Source organism: Pleurodeles waltl, chromosome 6 (assembly GCF_031143425.1).
Source record: "Pleurodeles waltl isolate 20211129_DDA chromosome 6, aPleWal1.hap1.20221129, whole genome shotgun sequence".
Classification (NCBI taxonomy): Eukaryota; Metazoa; Chordata; class Amphibia; order Caudata; family Salamandridae; genus Pleurodeles; species Pleurodeles waltl.
The window spans coordinates 490,342,142-490,358,691 of record NC_090445.1 but is presented as its reverse complement, the minus strand read 5'-3'; the positions used below and the strand labels follow the sequence as shown (position 1 = coordinate 490,358,691).

The 16,550-nt window shown below is 40.6% G+C and overlaps 1 protein-coding gene across 1 annotated transcript in view; it reads left to right on the top strand.

Moving 5' to 3' along the window:
• Window positions 1-8,381: 8,381 nt before the first annotated feature.
• Window positions 8,382-16,550, top strand: part of GUCA1A (guanylate cyclase activator 1A) — a 78,959-nt gene continuing 70,790 nt past the window's right edge. Inside the window, exon 1 of the mRNA XM_069238640.1 lies at window positions 8,382-9,132. Within this exon, the coding sequence (XP_069094741.1) occupies window positions 8,935-9,132 (198 nt within the window). The 5' untranslated portion in view covers window positions 8,382-8,934. The remainder of the gene's footprint in view (window positions 9,133-16,550) is intronic.

The following is a 16,550-nucleotide window of genomic DNA, read 5'->3' as shown; positions in this document are numbered from 1 at the left end:
ACACCATGGAATAAGCCCACAGGTGTCCTCCCGAGGCCCCAGGGGCACCCCCACCCACACCAGAGGAACTTCAGAGGATGGGGGACCCCATCCCAAGTAAGTACAAATATGTACATGGAAGTATTGCATTTCATTTTTTAAAGTGCCTCGGGGGGCCCTGCAATGGGCCCCCATACATGGCACAGGGTGCAATGGCCACGCCCAGGGGACCCTCGTCCCCTGTGCAGGCCACTGGGGTGGTGGGCATGACTCCTGACTTTTCTAAGGCAGGAGTCATGCGGCATGGTAGGTTTAGCACCATAAAATGACTCTAATCTGGTTAGAGTCATTTTTTTTACTCTAACCTGCCTAAAGTCATTTTTTGGTGCTAATCCCCCTTCTTCTATACCACCCCACCCGGCCAAAGTAATTTTTTACTGTAGCCTACCCTTTGCACCATTCCATAAATATGGTGCCCGGCTGGTGCACAGAAATGGTGCAAGCCGGTGGTAAAGTTTTTGTTGCAAAACTGCTTTAGTGCAGTTTTGCACCAAAAAGAATAAATAAGGGCCTTAGTGTTGATTTTCACTGATTTCCACTGTGGGGGGGCAGGCTAGAGATTTCTGCAGTACAGTATCTGTAATTGTTGTTGAATTCTTTGTATATGATACGGAAACCAATACAAAGATTTTTACATATATGTAAGCATAAATATCAATGTCTTGTTTTAATGTCATAAATGATACATATATGTGGTGTTCTAAAAATGGTCATTAGAAATTCAGCTCATACCACACTCATTCATTCTCTTCCCACTGGGATAATTTCTGTTGCCCAACAGTCACCATTCCAACTGAATGAGACACAATCCGTGATATCACTATTTGTACTTCTCTTGCCAAAGGTTTTACTGTTCTGTGTGTGAAGGTACTAGGCCATTTGGAGTGATACATAACAAGAGACATTTTGATACCACCCACTTGCTAGGTAAATATATAAGTAACATCTGTTTGAGCGTACCTTTGTCTAAAAATGAGTGTGGCCAGACTTAATATTATTTGAGATGGTGGAAATCCATTCTGTAGGTGGTTCCATTCAATATCATCCGTGAGCCCAACGACATTGCTCCTAATTTGAAACATCCACCAGTGTTCACAGTGGAACTTTCTCGATTACAGTCCATGTCTTAAGATTTATTGTGAGTGTTTCTAATTGTATTGTGTTCCTAGGCTCAGTAATTCTTATGGTAACCTTTTGTACTGTCAAGCCTAAATATTGGGCAGAGCAAGGGCATGGGATGAGGTAAGTAACCCCCTTCCATGTTACAGTTTGTAGCAGTATTCTGCCTCCAGGAATAAGTAAGTCCCAGCTCTTCTTCAGTGTTGTGAATGGTAACATGACACACAGTACAAGTTCCACAATATACAGTGATGCCAGTGGTTGGGTATCTTGTATCAGGTACTGCAGTGCAATGCTTATATTGCCTACTACTAGTGTTTTTCAAAAACAAATTCCTAAAGTGAGATTTTGTTACTGAAAAAACTAAAAAATGGCCCTGACACACTAATGCCCTTATTACAAGTCTGGTCCTGGGACCGCCAGGCTTGCGGTGGCAGTCGTACTCCCACCAAGCAGCGGTCCAGTCTCCACATTGTGACCATAGTGGAGCCACCACGGTCTGACCGCCGGCACTGCCACATTGCCGCCAGGCGACAGCCTGCCTGCCAAACTCAAAATGAGGTCCTAAGTTTTCTCCCAGTGTATGCAGTGTATTTTTTTTTTGTTTTCCTATTTGGGACCACCAGGCTTTTCCTGGGGGTCTCGAATAGGTAAAATGTATGTTGGAGTTTCCCCCCAAAATATGGTTGATGGGTCTGACATAAAATGACCAGCACCCGAAAACTAACTAACTGGCCAACCGTCAAAGGTTTCTGTTGACAGAGCCAGTGGAGGCTCTGCTTTCAGATCCATGGTGCTTATCCTGACTCTAAATATAGTAAGGGAACTGCGAGTTTGGTGAGCAGAATACCTACTTCTTTTTGACAGATGCTCTGCATTCACCAAACTGTAAATGAGCTCCTCTGTAATTCGAATTTCCTCCAGAAATTGGAGAATTTTCAGTTTCATCCAAACTCTAAATGAGCTCCTAAGTGTCCTCACCTCTGTTTTTGACACCAATAAGAAATGCTTTAACTGACTACATCTAAGAAAACGAGTCTTCCATCCCATTGTACTCCCCTCTCAATCTCATTACATTAATTTCCCTCTTTATAGCAAAGAGAACCCTCCTGTGCTTCAGAGTTTTAGACCCCAACCCCGGAAATTAAAAAACTTGGTGAGCATCATAAATATTGTGACAGAACTGCTGGGCAGTTGCTAGTTGTTGTTGGTCCGTGCGAGGAGTGAAATGGCATTGAAGACGTGTATCAGTTTTAGAGACTGGGGAACCATGTATTGTCAAATATTAGAGGTGGTGGTCACTGTGGAGCATTGATTTCACACATGAACCAGCTCATTTGGGCACTAAGTCACTGGAGATAAAGATATAATCAATAATAGATAAGCCACCCCTGCCAGTGAAAGTATAGTGCCACAAGGTTGTATTATCAGTCAGACCATGGGCATCCTGTGCATTCCTTTCCAATATATAATTAGCAAGGGCATCTCCCTGTTTATCCAGGTGTCACTAACATCGGGATAACTTTTCTGGCGTGAAACTGCTCGATGAAAATCACCAGACACCAGTTTCCTACTGGTGTTAGACTTAAAATCTCCAGCAATAAATTTTTCATTAATGGGACGCACTGGATCAAAATCCCAATTAGCGTAAGTGTCAACTATCTCATTCTTATTATTATAAGAAAATAGGACACTAAAGTTAAAACTTTGATCCCTTCTTAGATTAATTCCCTGTATGTTTCTAGAGTCAATTGGGAAGCAACTGACTATACTATTCTGTGAATTTGCTACCTTCCTTTCGACCTACCAGTTTTGGAGGGATTGCTGGTGTAAAGAAGGTGAAATCCATTTAAGCCATGGATCTACAGCCTTTTTCTGTAGTAAGAGCTACTTTAGGTCACCAAAAAGCATCATGAGCTACTGCCTAATATGTGGATGTTAGATAACAATACACAAAGTCCACAGAACTTAAACACCACCCTTAGAGTTTCTGGTCCTGCTCCAGCGAGTATTCAGTATTAATGCTACACAAGCTATGTAGCAAATGCTAACTTATGCGGTCCATAAGGATCAGTGTTATCCCTTGTTCATGAATCACACTGGGAGTCCTCATTATCGTGCAATACATACGATGACACTTTGACTTTGAGAGTTAGGGCACAAAGGACCATTAGCAGTAAGACAGTTTGTGATGCTCATGCAGTCTTCATAGATATCTACAGGTAAACATATCTCGGCAATGACTGGCACACTGTACAGCAGTCAGACAATAAAGTTAATGTACGAAGAGATTGCTTCAAGAAGCTAGGCACTCTTTAAGCAAAGGAAGAAAGAGCAGAAGAAAGAAATAAAGCAATGATAGATGGAAGAGAAAGGAAGGAGAGGAACAAATGAAAGGGAAGTAGAAACAAAATGGAAATGTGAGAAAGAATAAGAACGAGAAAAGGAAGCATGAGGCAAAGAGAGAAAGAAACTAAGAGAACGAGAGCAATGCAAGGAAAAAGGGAAGAAAGGAAGAGACAAGCCCAGGGAAAGAGAGAACGAGATAAGGATATTAAAAAGAGAAAAACAGTGAGAAAGGACAGTGATTGAAAGAGAAAGGAAGGATGTGAGAGAGCATGAGACAGGGAGAAAGAAACAAGTTAATGAAAGAAAAAAGGTTAGGAAGAAGGAAGAGAGCAAGAAAAACAAATAAAAAGGAGAGAATAATCAAAAAACGACACAACAGAAGGCAGAATAACGAATAGAAAGAGCAAGAATAAAGGAATAAAGGAAAAGAACCGAAAGGAACAAAAAAGAAGCAGAAGCTAAACAAAGAGGAACCAATCATGGAGAAAACCAAAAAGAAGTAAAAAAACAAGAAGTGAAAGGATACGAAGGAAAAAAGAGAAGAAAGAGGTGGAAAAGGGTAAGACTGAAACCAGAAAAGAACATGTCAGAGAGAAAAAGAGTGGAGGATAAAGAAAAGGAGAGCAAGTATGGTACATGTCAAGAAGGAAAGGTAGAAAAAAGAAGAACAAGAAAGAAACAAACAAACAAAGAAAAAATCAGAAAAGGAGGCTGAGACAGACAGCTGGGGGGAACGAAAGAGGGTAAGAAAAAAGAAAGAACCAAATAAAAAGAAAGGAAGGAAAAAAGGAGAGTAGTGGAAAAGGAAAGAAAAAAGTGAAAGAAACTGGAAAGTGCAGGAAGAAAAACAAAAGGAGACAAAGAAGAGTAGTCGAGAAAGAAGATGAGTTTTAAAGAAGAAATAAAAGGAAAAGCAGAGAAAGTGGGGAGAAACAAGGAAAAAATGACTTGTAAGGAAAGTACAAGAAAAAAGGAGTAACTAACAAAACATAGAAAGTTAGAAAAGGAGAAAAGAAAGAAGCACGTGAAGGAAACAAAGAAGTAGAGAAGAAAATTAAAGAAAAGAAAAAATATTTTTTCAAAAGAGTGTGGACTACATGGTTCTGCATTTTCAGCTTCACATGTCCCACCGAAAGCGAGGCAAGCCATGCACTGTGGTTTACAGTGCTGCCTTAGCATTTTGGCAGCAGCATAACCAGTTGGCAGGCAATTATCATGTGTGAGCTACTCACGCATAGCCTGGGAAATACTGGAATCTTGCGATGGAGTCATATGCAATATCGAATGACTTCTCTCATCCCTATACCTCCACAAATCAATGCAAAATGCCCATTAAATCATCTGAAAGACCTGGTGGGAGTTACGCAGTTCCTTCCAAAATGCCTAATAGGATTTAGGAAAGAACATTCTAATACATCCATCTGTCTCCTGTTGAAATTGATGGCAAAGAAATACCCTAAAAACAAAGGAGAATTGGTATATGCAGCATTTGTCAACCTTTCCACTGCATTCTATACCATTGACAGAAATGGGTGATGGGAAAAAATGTGGTGCTATGAGATATCCCTTCTGGTTTGTTCAAGTTAACTGTGGAACGGAACTTGGACAAGGATACAACTGAGGGAACTGTGACATTATACCATAAAATAAAAATGGAATTAGGAATGGATATATCATTTCCCTAACGTTATTTTCAATATATCTTGCTTATGCGCCCGACGTTATGAGTATGCCCATTGTTTCCCACCAAAATTGTATCAGAAGCATATATCCAACCTTTAACATGTGGGTGATAGTATCCTTTTAGACAAGATACCAAGGTGGTTGCACAAATCAATGGTTGCATTCTCTGGCTATTGTAAAGTTTATTTATTGAAAATAGATATAACTAAAAAAAATGGTGATGGTGTTCAGGAAGAATGGATTATGTGGTAATCTGTACTAAAGAAGAACATTAATAGTGGAGAAGTTGTATCAGTATAGCCATTCTGTAAATTGTACTTCATACACGTTTTATCGCAGCTCATAAGGAATTCTTGCTTTCCTTATTTAGAAGATTAAAGATAAGGTGAGTAAATAATCTATATCTTAATAATATGTCATAGTAAAAAATGTTTATGCTCTGCATTCGATAGGCACAGCAGTAAAACAACATTACTCTGAAGTGAAAGCAAGTGATGTGTCTGTGGGTATATTTTGGAGACTGATTTAGAGTTATCACTCCTATGCTGTTTCTACTTACTTGGCCAAATGACACTTCAGAACCTGTTTGGAACCAGAGAAGAAGAAACCGTCCTAACTCCTTAAAGAAGGCTTTCAAGTGCCTGCCAGATGAACATTTGACGGGTCTGTTTCTACCTTCCTTTAAAATCTCTTTGTTCAGGATTAAGGTGCAGAACTTGAGAGATACTTTATAGATTCGGTCCACTGGGATATTTGGCCCTGCCTCTACTGGGGTAGATGACCGGAGAAATGAGCCAAAAGGCTTCCTCCGGGGACATATGTGCTGCAGAGCTGGAGTTTGGTCAATTTGGAGCTATATCATCCAGATAAATGTGTCTCACCAAGAGCTGCTACTGGATGTGTTGGCCCATCACAGAGAGCTCTTCAGATAGAGCCTCCCTATTGTCCCACTGGCCACATTTCTTTTCCATAACTTGTTCAAAGTGTAAAGTTAAAATCTTTCAGTTACCGAAGACAAGATAACAAACCTTTGGGGGAACCTGGTTAGGTCTGTGGTCTGGTGTCATAGAATAAATCAAGAGGTCAGTTTCTCGAAGTAAATCACTCCATCTTCCCTGTCCCCAGTTTATTATCCTTCTCTCTGTTTTTATTATGTTTTTTGTTGCGATAGTGGAACAGTTGTGATAGTGACACACAGACATGATGCCTTGCTGCCTTCAGCAGGGGCATAGTTTGGTCAATAAGATCTGGGGGTGCGAGTTCAGATTTCCCAACACTCACGGTGGCATAGCTTGTTAAAATACATTCCTGGTAAAGTCCGACCAAGACCTCACCATACCGGACTAAAAGCACTTGTACCCAACTATTTACCATAAAATAAATGTATTAGGTGAGGTGCTACAATCCAACCCCCCCCCTCCCCCCCCCCTCCCCCCTCCAGTCCGACGCTATGCCCCTGGTCTTCAGGAATGCTGGACTTTGAAAAACTCTTTAATTCTTACATCCCATTGACTTACATTTTAAGGGTGAGGATGCTTTTAAATGATTCTGGAGTAGATGTTTGAGTAAAAAAGCTTTTTATTACAAATTAAATATGCATGTAACAATTTGAAATGACAAACAAAATTGAAGCATTTAAAGAAAATGTCTAGCTGTACATTACTCTTTAAATTTTTCATAGAGGAAGGGAAATAGCAACAAGCATTGGCGAAGCCAGTTTGTCTCACCTTTCTGACCTCCTGGCTTTGCACATGCTATTTACCTGTGCTTTTCAGCATCATCAAAAGAAAAGCTTTTTACTAAAGCTGTGCAGCATCAGGAAGAAAACGAAAAAGTGTGAAGACATGGACACATGCATGCCTCAAGATGCATGCTCACATTTACGTCATGATATGTGTCATGATGCTACAGTGACATTTTTTTTATTTTTGTTTACTGAAGCGGTAAATCAAAAATAAATTAATTTTATCAGGCGCATGTGTGCATTTCAAAAAAAGGAATATCCCAGCAGCAAATAGCAGATGTTGGGACTTATAAGGGACAAGTGTCTGTGGAACTTGGAGGATACGTGAACACAGGAAGAAGCAATGATGAATAATTGGGGGGAGCAATGGAGGCATTTGAGGCAGGGAAGAGGTAAACATTAAAAAGTAAAAAGCTTTGGGTGGGGAAGCAATGGGTTAGCTAGGGGTGCCCGGAGGGGGAAGCATCATGGAGCGTTTTGGAGAGCAGGTATTCAAATGGAGGAAGCAGCACATGAGGGAAACAGGTGGAAAACACAAGCACTCTTGTGGAGTGCAGAAAGAGAAAGAAAAATATAATTTCTTGAATGTGAACTGTGGAAGGATATAATTCATCCTAGCAAAAAGACTGGTAACTAAGGCATGCTGCAAGGGAGGGACAACCCTAACAGGAGGAAGGTAAGCAATAGGCTAGTTCTAAGCCCTTTGTAAGACAGGCAGGTAAGACCTAAAAAATTACATAAATGTCCTCCCTGTTTGACACCTCCTTTGACGCACATCAAAGAAGAAAGGTACTAGACTCTCTTTACCACCCTTTCCGTGAGGCATGGTTTCATGTAAGCCATTGCAAGACAATTCTGCTTTAACAAATAGCATTTCCTGTTTGCCAGATTTGGGGGCTATTCTATTTCCACTTTGTGCCTCTTGTGTTCCAGAGAGATGCACCAGCTTGGACTATGGAGTACAAGTTTCGAACATCTATGGCCAGATTCCGTAGCACAACCAGACATCTCTGTAGGACAACTATGGCACTGCAACAGGCTGATGGGTGCACTCCATCATTTTGAGGCATGGAAACCAATGAGAAAATACACTACTTATTCAGGCAGCTCGGCGCTGCATTACGAGAAATGCATAATGCAGGACAGCACTATAGCCACAAAGGTATGGTGCTGCTCCGCTCTTCCTTAGGCACCACTATAAAATGCAGCAGCACCTACAATGTGTAGAATTCCTCATTGGACCAGTGCGGCACCAAAAGTATTTTGATGGGTTTTCAAATAAACAGCGGCCTGCCAGTAGTCACTTAAAAGGATTTGAATAAGATTATTAACTACGTCAGTGCTTGCCCCCACCGTGCCCATCCTGTGAAAACAGTTAATCCTGCAGCGCCTCCTTCGCTCCCAGGAGCAGAGGGCGTCGCGCGCACAACACGGGTCACGCGCTCGGTCGTGCTCCCGGTGACCTTGCTAATCTGTGTCCTTTTCTATAAAGGTGGAGGGACTTTTGATTTCCACTCTGCTTATTTTCAGATGTGCTTTTGCTGCTGATGTCAGAGTCAAAGCCAAACCTGAAGTGGATTACAAGATTAGGTTCCTTCTGGGAATTACCTCCCCATCGCAATCTGAATCGCCCGTTAATCTCAAAGGCTAGTTCCCATTCCATCTTCATTCTGTTTTTTTCCTTTCTATTTTTTTTTTTGTTCTTGGAACTCTAGCCAGATCCATCAACAGGGAGTCATTATCACGTCGTGTGTCATTGGCCGAAAAGTTAATTTATACAGGCTGGTTTAAGAGGCGCCTTTCGGCTAGAAGAGATTACTTCAATGAAGCTCCCAGTTCAACAGTCGACAGTAGAGCTCAGGAGGCAAAGACTCCAGTAAAAGAACAGGAATCATGAACCTTAACTGCTTTTTCATCCGCTGACCTGACATCGCTTTCATAAAATCATAGAGCTGTGATTGGTTTAACAAACTGTATTGCTGCCTTCTTGTGACCCAAAAATGGGTAACATTGACGGGAAGGCGATGGAAGAACTGAGTGCCACTGAGATCCACCAGTGGTACAAGAAATTCATGACGGAATGCCCCTCTGGGCAGCTCACACAACATGAATTCAAGCAGTTCTTCGGCTTGAAAAACCTAAGTCCGGATGCCAGCCAATACATCGAACAAATGTTCAACACATTCGACTTCAATCAGGTAACTATGCATTGTTTTTATCTTTTCTCCCCCCCCCCCCTTAAATAAATAATGGTGTCGTCTCATACCGGTGCCTGGTGCACAAGCAAAGGTGCCCTTCTAGGCTGTGTACGAATGACTGTTATTAGCACAGTGTTGTTAACTCTGCAAAACACTTTCCTATTGACGAATCACCAGCGTATTTAATGTGAGTGACTTATTTTGTAAAACTACCATGCTCATGTCTCAATTTACCGGAAGTTTTTTTTCGAATCAAACTCAGAGAAACATTTTCAAAACTCCTGAAGATCTGTTCACACTCTAACCTCAAATTGCACAACGGACGATATCATAATAGGAATAGGTGTTTTTAAAACTAATCTTTCAAACCTGCTAATAAAAAGCAGACTTATGAATTGAGCACAGTTATGACTATCCTGTGGTTTTAAATACTCATTTATTTTAGCCAGTGTTGCATTTGTACTAATGGCACTAAAGTAAGAAAGTAATAGCAGGCAATAGTTTGATTTCAATTGTTAGAATTTATTTTTTTGTGCTAAGGCCGTAATTGTGAGTGCCAGGGAGGAGGGTGCAGTATTTATTGGCTTGGTTAAAATGAGACTCTTCGTGGATAAGAACTTTCGGGTTGCGATAAAAAGAACCTTTTACGTGTTTTTTTCTGCCAATGGGGGATAATATGTATTTTGGAGCTTAGGCACCAAAATCAGCTTGTTCTACATTTACCAGATCCATTTCCCATATTACATTCTGCCACGTTTGACATGCCGTCATTTAATGCCCCCGGTAAATACTGGGTGCAATGAAGTCATGATCACTTAAAATTCCAACCCACTCACAACAGGGGTGTGTGCAGGAATCAGAGTTGTAGTGAGAGCCTAAGGTGAGTTTTGTCACCTGCTCAAGATTGACAATATTACAGCAGTTTGATGTACCCCCTTGTAGTGCTCTCAAGTTGTCCTATGTCAGTTGTGAGGTGTTGAGTATGTCCTAGCACTGTTCTCATTGTAGAGGCAGAGAAGCAAGAACCAAAGTGCAAAGTTGTAAGCAGTGGTGCAAAGAAACTTGAGCCCCCCCCCTCTGCAAAGTACCTGGATGGGGCCCCCTCCTCCCTGGACTCAGTCACGGGCCAGCAGCCCGTGCACAGTATACTGTGCTGAAGGGCCCCCTAGACCTCGGGGGGTGGGGGGAGCACACTGCTGGAGCTGCCGGGGCCTTTGTTACGCCACTGGTTGTAAGAACTAATAAAAATCTACGTGTGAAGGATTGAACTGTCATTTATGGCTAGTGGACTATTCTACTCAGTGTGTGAGCTGGTCATGAACACAGATATGGCATTAGGTAGGTCACAGGTTTAAAAGACCAAATGTAGGGTTTTCCATATTTGCAAGAAGACATTAGCTGAGTGTGTCAGTTTTCAATTGGAAATTGTAGCCTCAGCTTTATTGTTAAAAGTGTGGGTTCTCTAACAAGGCACAGAGGGTGTGAAACCACTACCTTGAGTTTGGAAGTCAAGGCTCAGCCCTGAGACAATAATGACACATTGTATTATATCAGGCAAAGTGCACCTTGCATCCCAGTACTCATCTTTCCTATCTGTGAAGTCTGCTTACAATGTGTGTGTGTTCTATCTTGGGCCATTCATTGACCTAGGGCATGAAAACCTGGTATTTCAAGTGTGTAGAACCTCACCCAGAGGATCAGTTTCAGAAATACACATGGAGTAGCTTTTGTCCTCTCTTTGCTTAAACAGACTTGGTTGGGGTAGGGCTGTTCAACTAAATCTATTTGCACCATCATCTAAGAATTAAGCCTTCAATAGACTGCATATTCAATATGGTTAGAAAGTTGTACCCAAGGAGTCCATTGTGTTCTGTCCTGTGCAGCAAAACCAAGGCTACTGTTTTACAAGTAGTGCTAGAATATGTAACCACAGCTCCACTACATCCCATATGCCTTAAAACTCTTTTGTTGGCCCACTAACTCTGTTCAAAGTAACATTTATAAACTTTGCCCTAGACAGTAGCCACTGAATGGTGTTTTAGTATATCATCCCTTAGCATGACACACTTTCCCTCAACCACCTACTTAAATTTAACATTTAAAAAAAAAACATGATTTCCAGCATCTTTATTTTAGGCATATTTCACATAGCAATAGTTATTTTAGTAGGTGTGTCAGCTGGATAATATCTCATCAAGACAGATACAAAGTACTTGCTTGCTGTTTATAGTAATAAAACTATTGGTTGTGATATCTTCTCTGTTTAAGCCGACAACATATGGAAGTCCCTACCTGCAAAAATTAGAACAACTGAGAATCACTCACAAGTCAGAAGAATAGTTAGGACCTGCTTATTCCTAAAATGAGCAGTGAGGGAATCTATATTTTCTTCACAAAATTAAATGCCATCTCAAATTCTGGCTTCTCTGCCTTTGGAAAGATGACCTGCAGAACACTCTAAGACCAAGAGAGCACCAATTCAAGACAATCCTGTTACAAATAAGCACCTCATTAATCTCGGGAGAACCAGATCCACCTACAAAAATACCACCCATGCATCAGTTTCAAACAAATACATAACAGAATGATAGATGCAAATCCTAGAGATTGGCCACTCCTCCATATCTTACCTACCAATCCCAAAGGACCAGCTACCAGGAAATACCAATTAACACAGTTCTTCATATTAGAAAGAGCAAGAATCGAAACAATCTTCAATATGAAAATAATGTATCAAAGGAGAAACTGTTAAACACCATTGCAGCCAAATGGAACAACCAAACATGCCCTAACATAGAGCACCTTCTCACAGGTGAAAACCACCCTCCCTTCTTTCTATAGTTTCTACAACTTCAGATTGCATGCTGTCTCAAAAAGCCTCCTCCGACTACATTTCTAAATCTGCATGGCAATTAACCTTCTATTGAGTGCTGTCTCTACTTTGTATTGAATGACCCTCTCCTTACCCTTGACTCTCTGCATGCCTTACTGTCCCTGAGAGCAGCGTACTCTGTTGCGAGCTGATCTCCCTACTCTCTACTATATTTCTGAAAACTGGCCATACCCCTCCTCATAAATCACAGACTTTCATGTGTAATCATTCTTTGCCATCAAACAATACCTAGCAACGTCTAGCCCATCTTCTCATCTCACCTTCCATTTGCATGAATTCACACTAATGATCACACCTAGCTCATACTAACATAATGCGCCACAAGAAAATGGAGTAACTTCATGGAACAGTTTCATGGGAGCACAGGACTGATACAGTAACCTTCAGTAAACAACAACCAATAACCACTAGATTAATTTGTATAGTGATTTCCTAAGTACCATCTAACCTGCCATAAAGCACTTCATCATCATAAGGGTTAGTAAACACTATATAAATGCAATTACTGTTAGGGATCCCGGTTTTAGGGTTAGTAAACACTATATAAATGCAGTTACAGTTAGGGCTCTCTGTTTTATGGTATTTATTTTTTAACATTTCTGTATGTATTTATCCATTTTATTTTTTCACCTTCTCGTTGGTGTTTACCCACATTTATTTTGTATTGTGTGAAACAATTGTCACAAAATAGTGTATTGCCACATTTATTTAATTTATAAACATGCACGTATACTTTGATGTCTGTCATGGTTTAGCAAATTAAGCACCCAAATATAAGAAAACACTGCACCCACAGGTATGTGTTATCATTATACTACACACAGTGCTTTAAATGGGCCGGTACTCTCCGGTACTGAGTACCGGCACTTTTTTATTTTGAGAGGGAGAGTACCGGCATATCTCAAGAAAAACGTAATACTTTTAATTGGAGAGTACCGGCACTTCTCAGAAACAAGCAGGTACTCTGATAGAGAGTACCTGCACTTCTATTTTTCCATTTAAAGCACTGACTACACATATATTAGTATATATCTGGATATATGGAAATCTCATCCTGTGTTTTTTGACTCCCATCTACCTGCTCACCTGTTGACCTGACATTTATGCAAGACAGCATGGAGATTCACTTTCAAGAAGTCCAATTTTCTACATTTTTCCACTTTTAAAAACAAATAAGTTAAGAAACACGTTATGTCTGTCAGTAGTTATCTGTAAAAATGAGTGAAAATGTGAAACTAGAATCCTTCATTACAATTCAATGATATTCTAACAATAGCACTCCTGTGCCACTCAAATAGCAGTAGTACTTGTTGTTATAAAATGCTTCATGCTGCGCTTCTGCAATTTTTGAGCTCTGGAAATAGGAGCTGTCACAATTAACACAATTTGGTATTCCGTTTTAGACAGCCCAATACCTTGCCTATATCCAGCTGCAAACTTAAGTGGGCCTGATTGTCAGAATCCTGGAGTACTGTCCTACTCACATGGCTTGTCATAACTTCCACAGACAAAGTGGTTTATGTTTTCTGCTTGTGAAAACTATTTTCCCTAAGCAGAAACCTGTTTCACAACACCCCCACCAAATGTTGTGGTTTACTGTGAATTTCCAATACGAAAGCAGATTCACTCCTGCCTTTGATAAAAATGTTAGGGAGGGAAAGTAGCCCACATACCTGGTAAAAACACACAAACCTACATATTTGTTCATAGTCACCAACATTTGCTACAGGGCCCAATCCGAATACTATCGCCTCCAGTGGCAGTGCCCCACACTGAAGTTCCACTATAATGGTAGAAATTTAATGTGAGCAAATGTAATTTGTGAGTCTAATGTTGACCTTTTAGAAGCCTTTATTTGTGCAAATAACGTTGGCAGTTGAAAGCGTTATGATGAAAGCAATGCCCTAATGCTAGCGTGCCTAAATATTAACCAGGCACACCTTTTAGGACCCAAGCATGTTTTTTGTAAGCCCCTGGCACCACATCGGAAGGCTCCTACAGAATTTTAAACATGCATAAAAGCGACCATAGACATAGTGCCCTCATTGAAATAGAGGTGAATCTAAACACGCTGGAAATCACAATATCACTGCTGTAATAAAGATGGAGCCACTCTTAAGGATACATTTAAATCTGTATTCTCAAACTGCAATTGTAATGTTCCTTTGAATCCTGATGGGGACTGTTCAGAATTATAAGGTTTTTGGTAAATCTGTAGGACTGCTAAGTTTCACCTGAGGGATCTGGCTGCTAATTGCAGCCAACATCTGGTGGTGGAATTCCAAGAGGAGAATGAGTAGTTACCATGGTAATTAGACCCAGAATTACTTCTTTTCTCAGTAATCATGTCCAAGGGGAACACCAGCTTTCCGCGTTAAACGCAGCCCCAGAGCTCCACTATCTCCATAGTGGTAGGTCTTTAGAACAAACCTATCGGGGCCAAACCCTGGTCACTTGTAATGAAGGTCATAATATTGCAAAGCCGAAGTTCCTAAAGGCAAAATAGCAATTCTCTTCCATCTCAAAAGTCCTAAAAAATGATGAGTGACACTCTAATTAGCCATAGCAAAGTGATTGGTCAAAACAAGAATATGGCATGCAGTGTGGTATACATCAGTCAAATGCCTCGCCTTAATAAAGTGGTCTTATTTTCCTGTCTATGACATTGTAATAGTCCGTAAATCGACATATGGAACAATTGTGCAGTCACCCAGATATGAATTTGTTTTGAAGTTTCATATACTTCATTTACTTCAAGATTCTCATGGTAACTCTTAACAGTAAAACCCTTCACCAACGTTTTGCTAAAGCCCTCACGGTTGAGATCCGCATGTGACCTGCATGTCGCCTATTCAGAACCCGCCATAGGCCATAATAAGTTCAATTTACCAAAGTCATTGGCATTAGTAAATATAGCAAGGAAGTGGCCTCGTGGTCACACCTTCAGCCGGACGAGGCGTTATATGCAACAGCTGTATGCCTGCTTGGATTTTTAAATCCATTCATTCAATGTTGAAACCCCATAATCCCAGAATGCAAAATTCTATTGACTAAAATATAGTACTGGCTGAAGTTTCACAAAAGACATTAGGCCATTTGGCAATTATGATCAACTTGTTAAATCTGATAATAAATGCCTTCAAAAAGTTCTTTGTAAAACTATGCATTTCAAACAGTTGCACGAAGAACATTTTTTCTATTAGTGTAAAAGACCTCCTGCCATTTTTACATCGAATCTGACACACAAAAAGCCTTTCACTCAACTCAGAGTTTAGAACAGCTTTATGACGTGAGTAACTAGATAGATATTGTCACATGCTGAGATAGAGCAAGAGTACATCAGTGGAATGGTGCACAGCGCAGGTACTCTGCAGGTAGTTGGGAGGACCAGAGGTGCCCACCTCTTTTCATTTTTGAAGCTAAAGTGGATGCAGCCAGGTAAACCACAATATAAGTCTCGAGGGCACATTATGATTGCATGTGCCACGGTCAAGGTGAAGAGGCACAAGGTCACACTTCTGATCAGCCCAGATTATGTGGGATGCCGTCCCACCCCCCATGGCCTGCAACTAAAGGGGACACGTCCCCGATTCTAGAAATAGTATTGGGACTTGCTGACTAAGGTCTAGCCTCGACTTCAGTCTTGTCGTTTTAGTCTTTAGTCCATAAAACCAGAAGAATGAGGAAGAAAGACAGACTTCAGTAATCAAAGAAACTACAAGCAAAACCGTCAAAAGGTTTAAAAAAAGTAAACATGTGGTTGTTCAATCCTCAAATCCTTCGAACAAAGCAGCACAATCTAACATTAAAAAGCGCATTCCATCCTCCACGCCATTAAAGTTCATAAATTAAGTGCAGTACATACATATATCCTGATTAAATTGATACACAAAATTGATTTCTATTTGATGTCAGCCGTTCCATTCCAGAAACCCTTTTTTAAAGGATTCTTACATAAATCTACCTAGTAGTACATATAGAGTCACCAAAATATTCACTCATAACCAAAGATGAAGTTAGACCCCTTTAACAGAGATCACAAGTTTACCAGGTCCATACTTGAGCAGCTCATGCAGACCAGGTTATTATTTGTATTCTGGGACTGGAAGTCTTGTTTATGCCATTATGCAATCAGGACTAAAAGTTCCAACATGCAAAAGCAAAAAACTGGCCTGGATGAGCTACTTGCACAGGAAACTGAGGTCCTGGAGCACTGTACCTTGCACAAGCGCAAGTCACAATCTTTATGAACAAAAAAATACAGAGCCTGACCTTTCTAATAAATTCCCAATATCAAACTTTACTTTGACCAGGAAGATGTTATGTTATATTGATGTGCATAGCTTATTATTCACCTGAGAGGGTATCCAGGCACTGGATAGATTGTCATCAGAATCAAGTGGTAACATGAGCCAAACGTATTCTCTCTCCCTGGCTAAAGTCCTTTCCCCAGCTTTTAGACGTCTGTCATTTCCAACCTAAGAGTTGCTGTCCTTCCAAGTCCTGGCACTCTTTCACTCGTTTC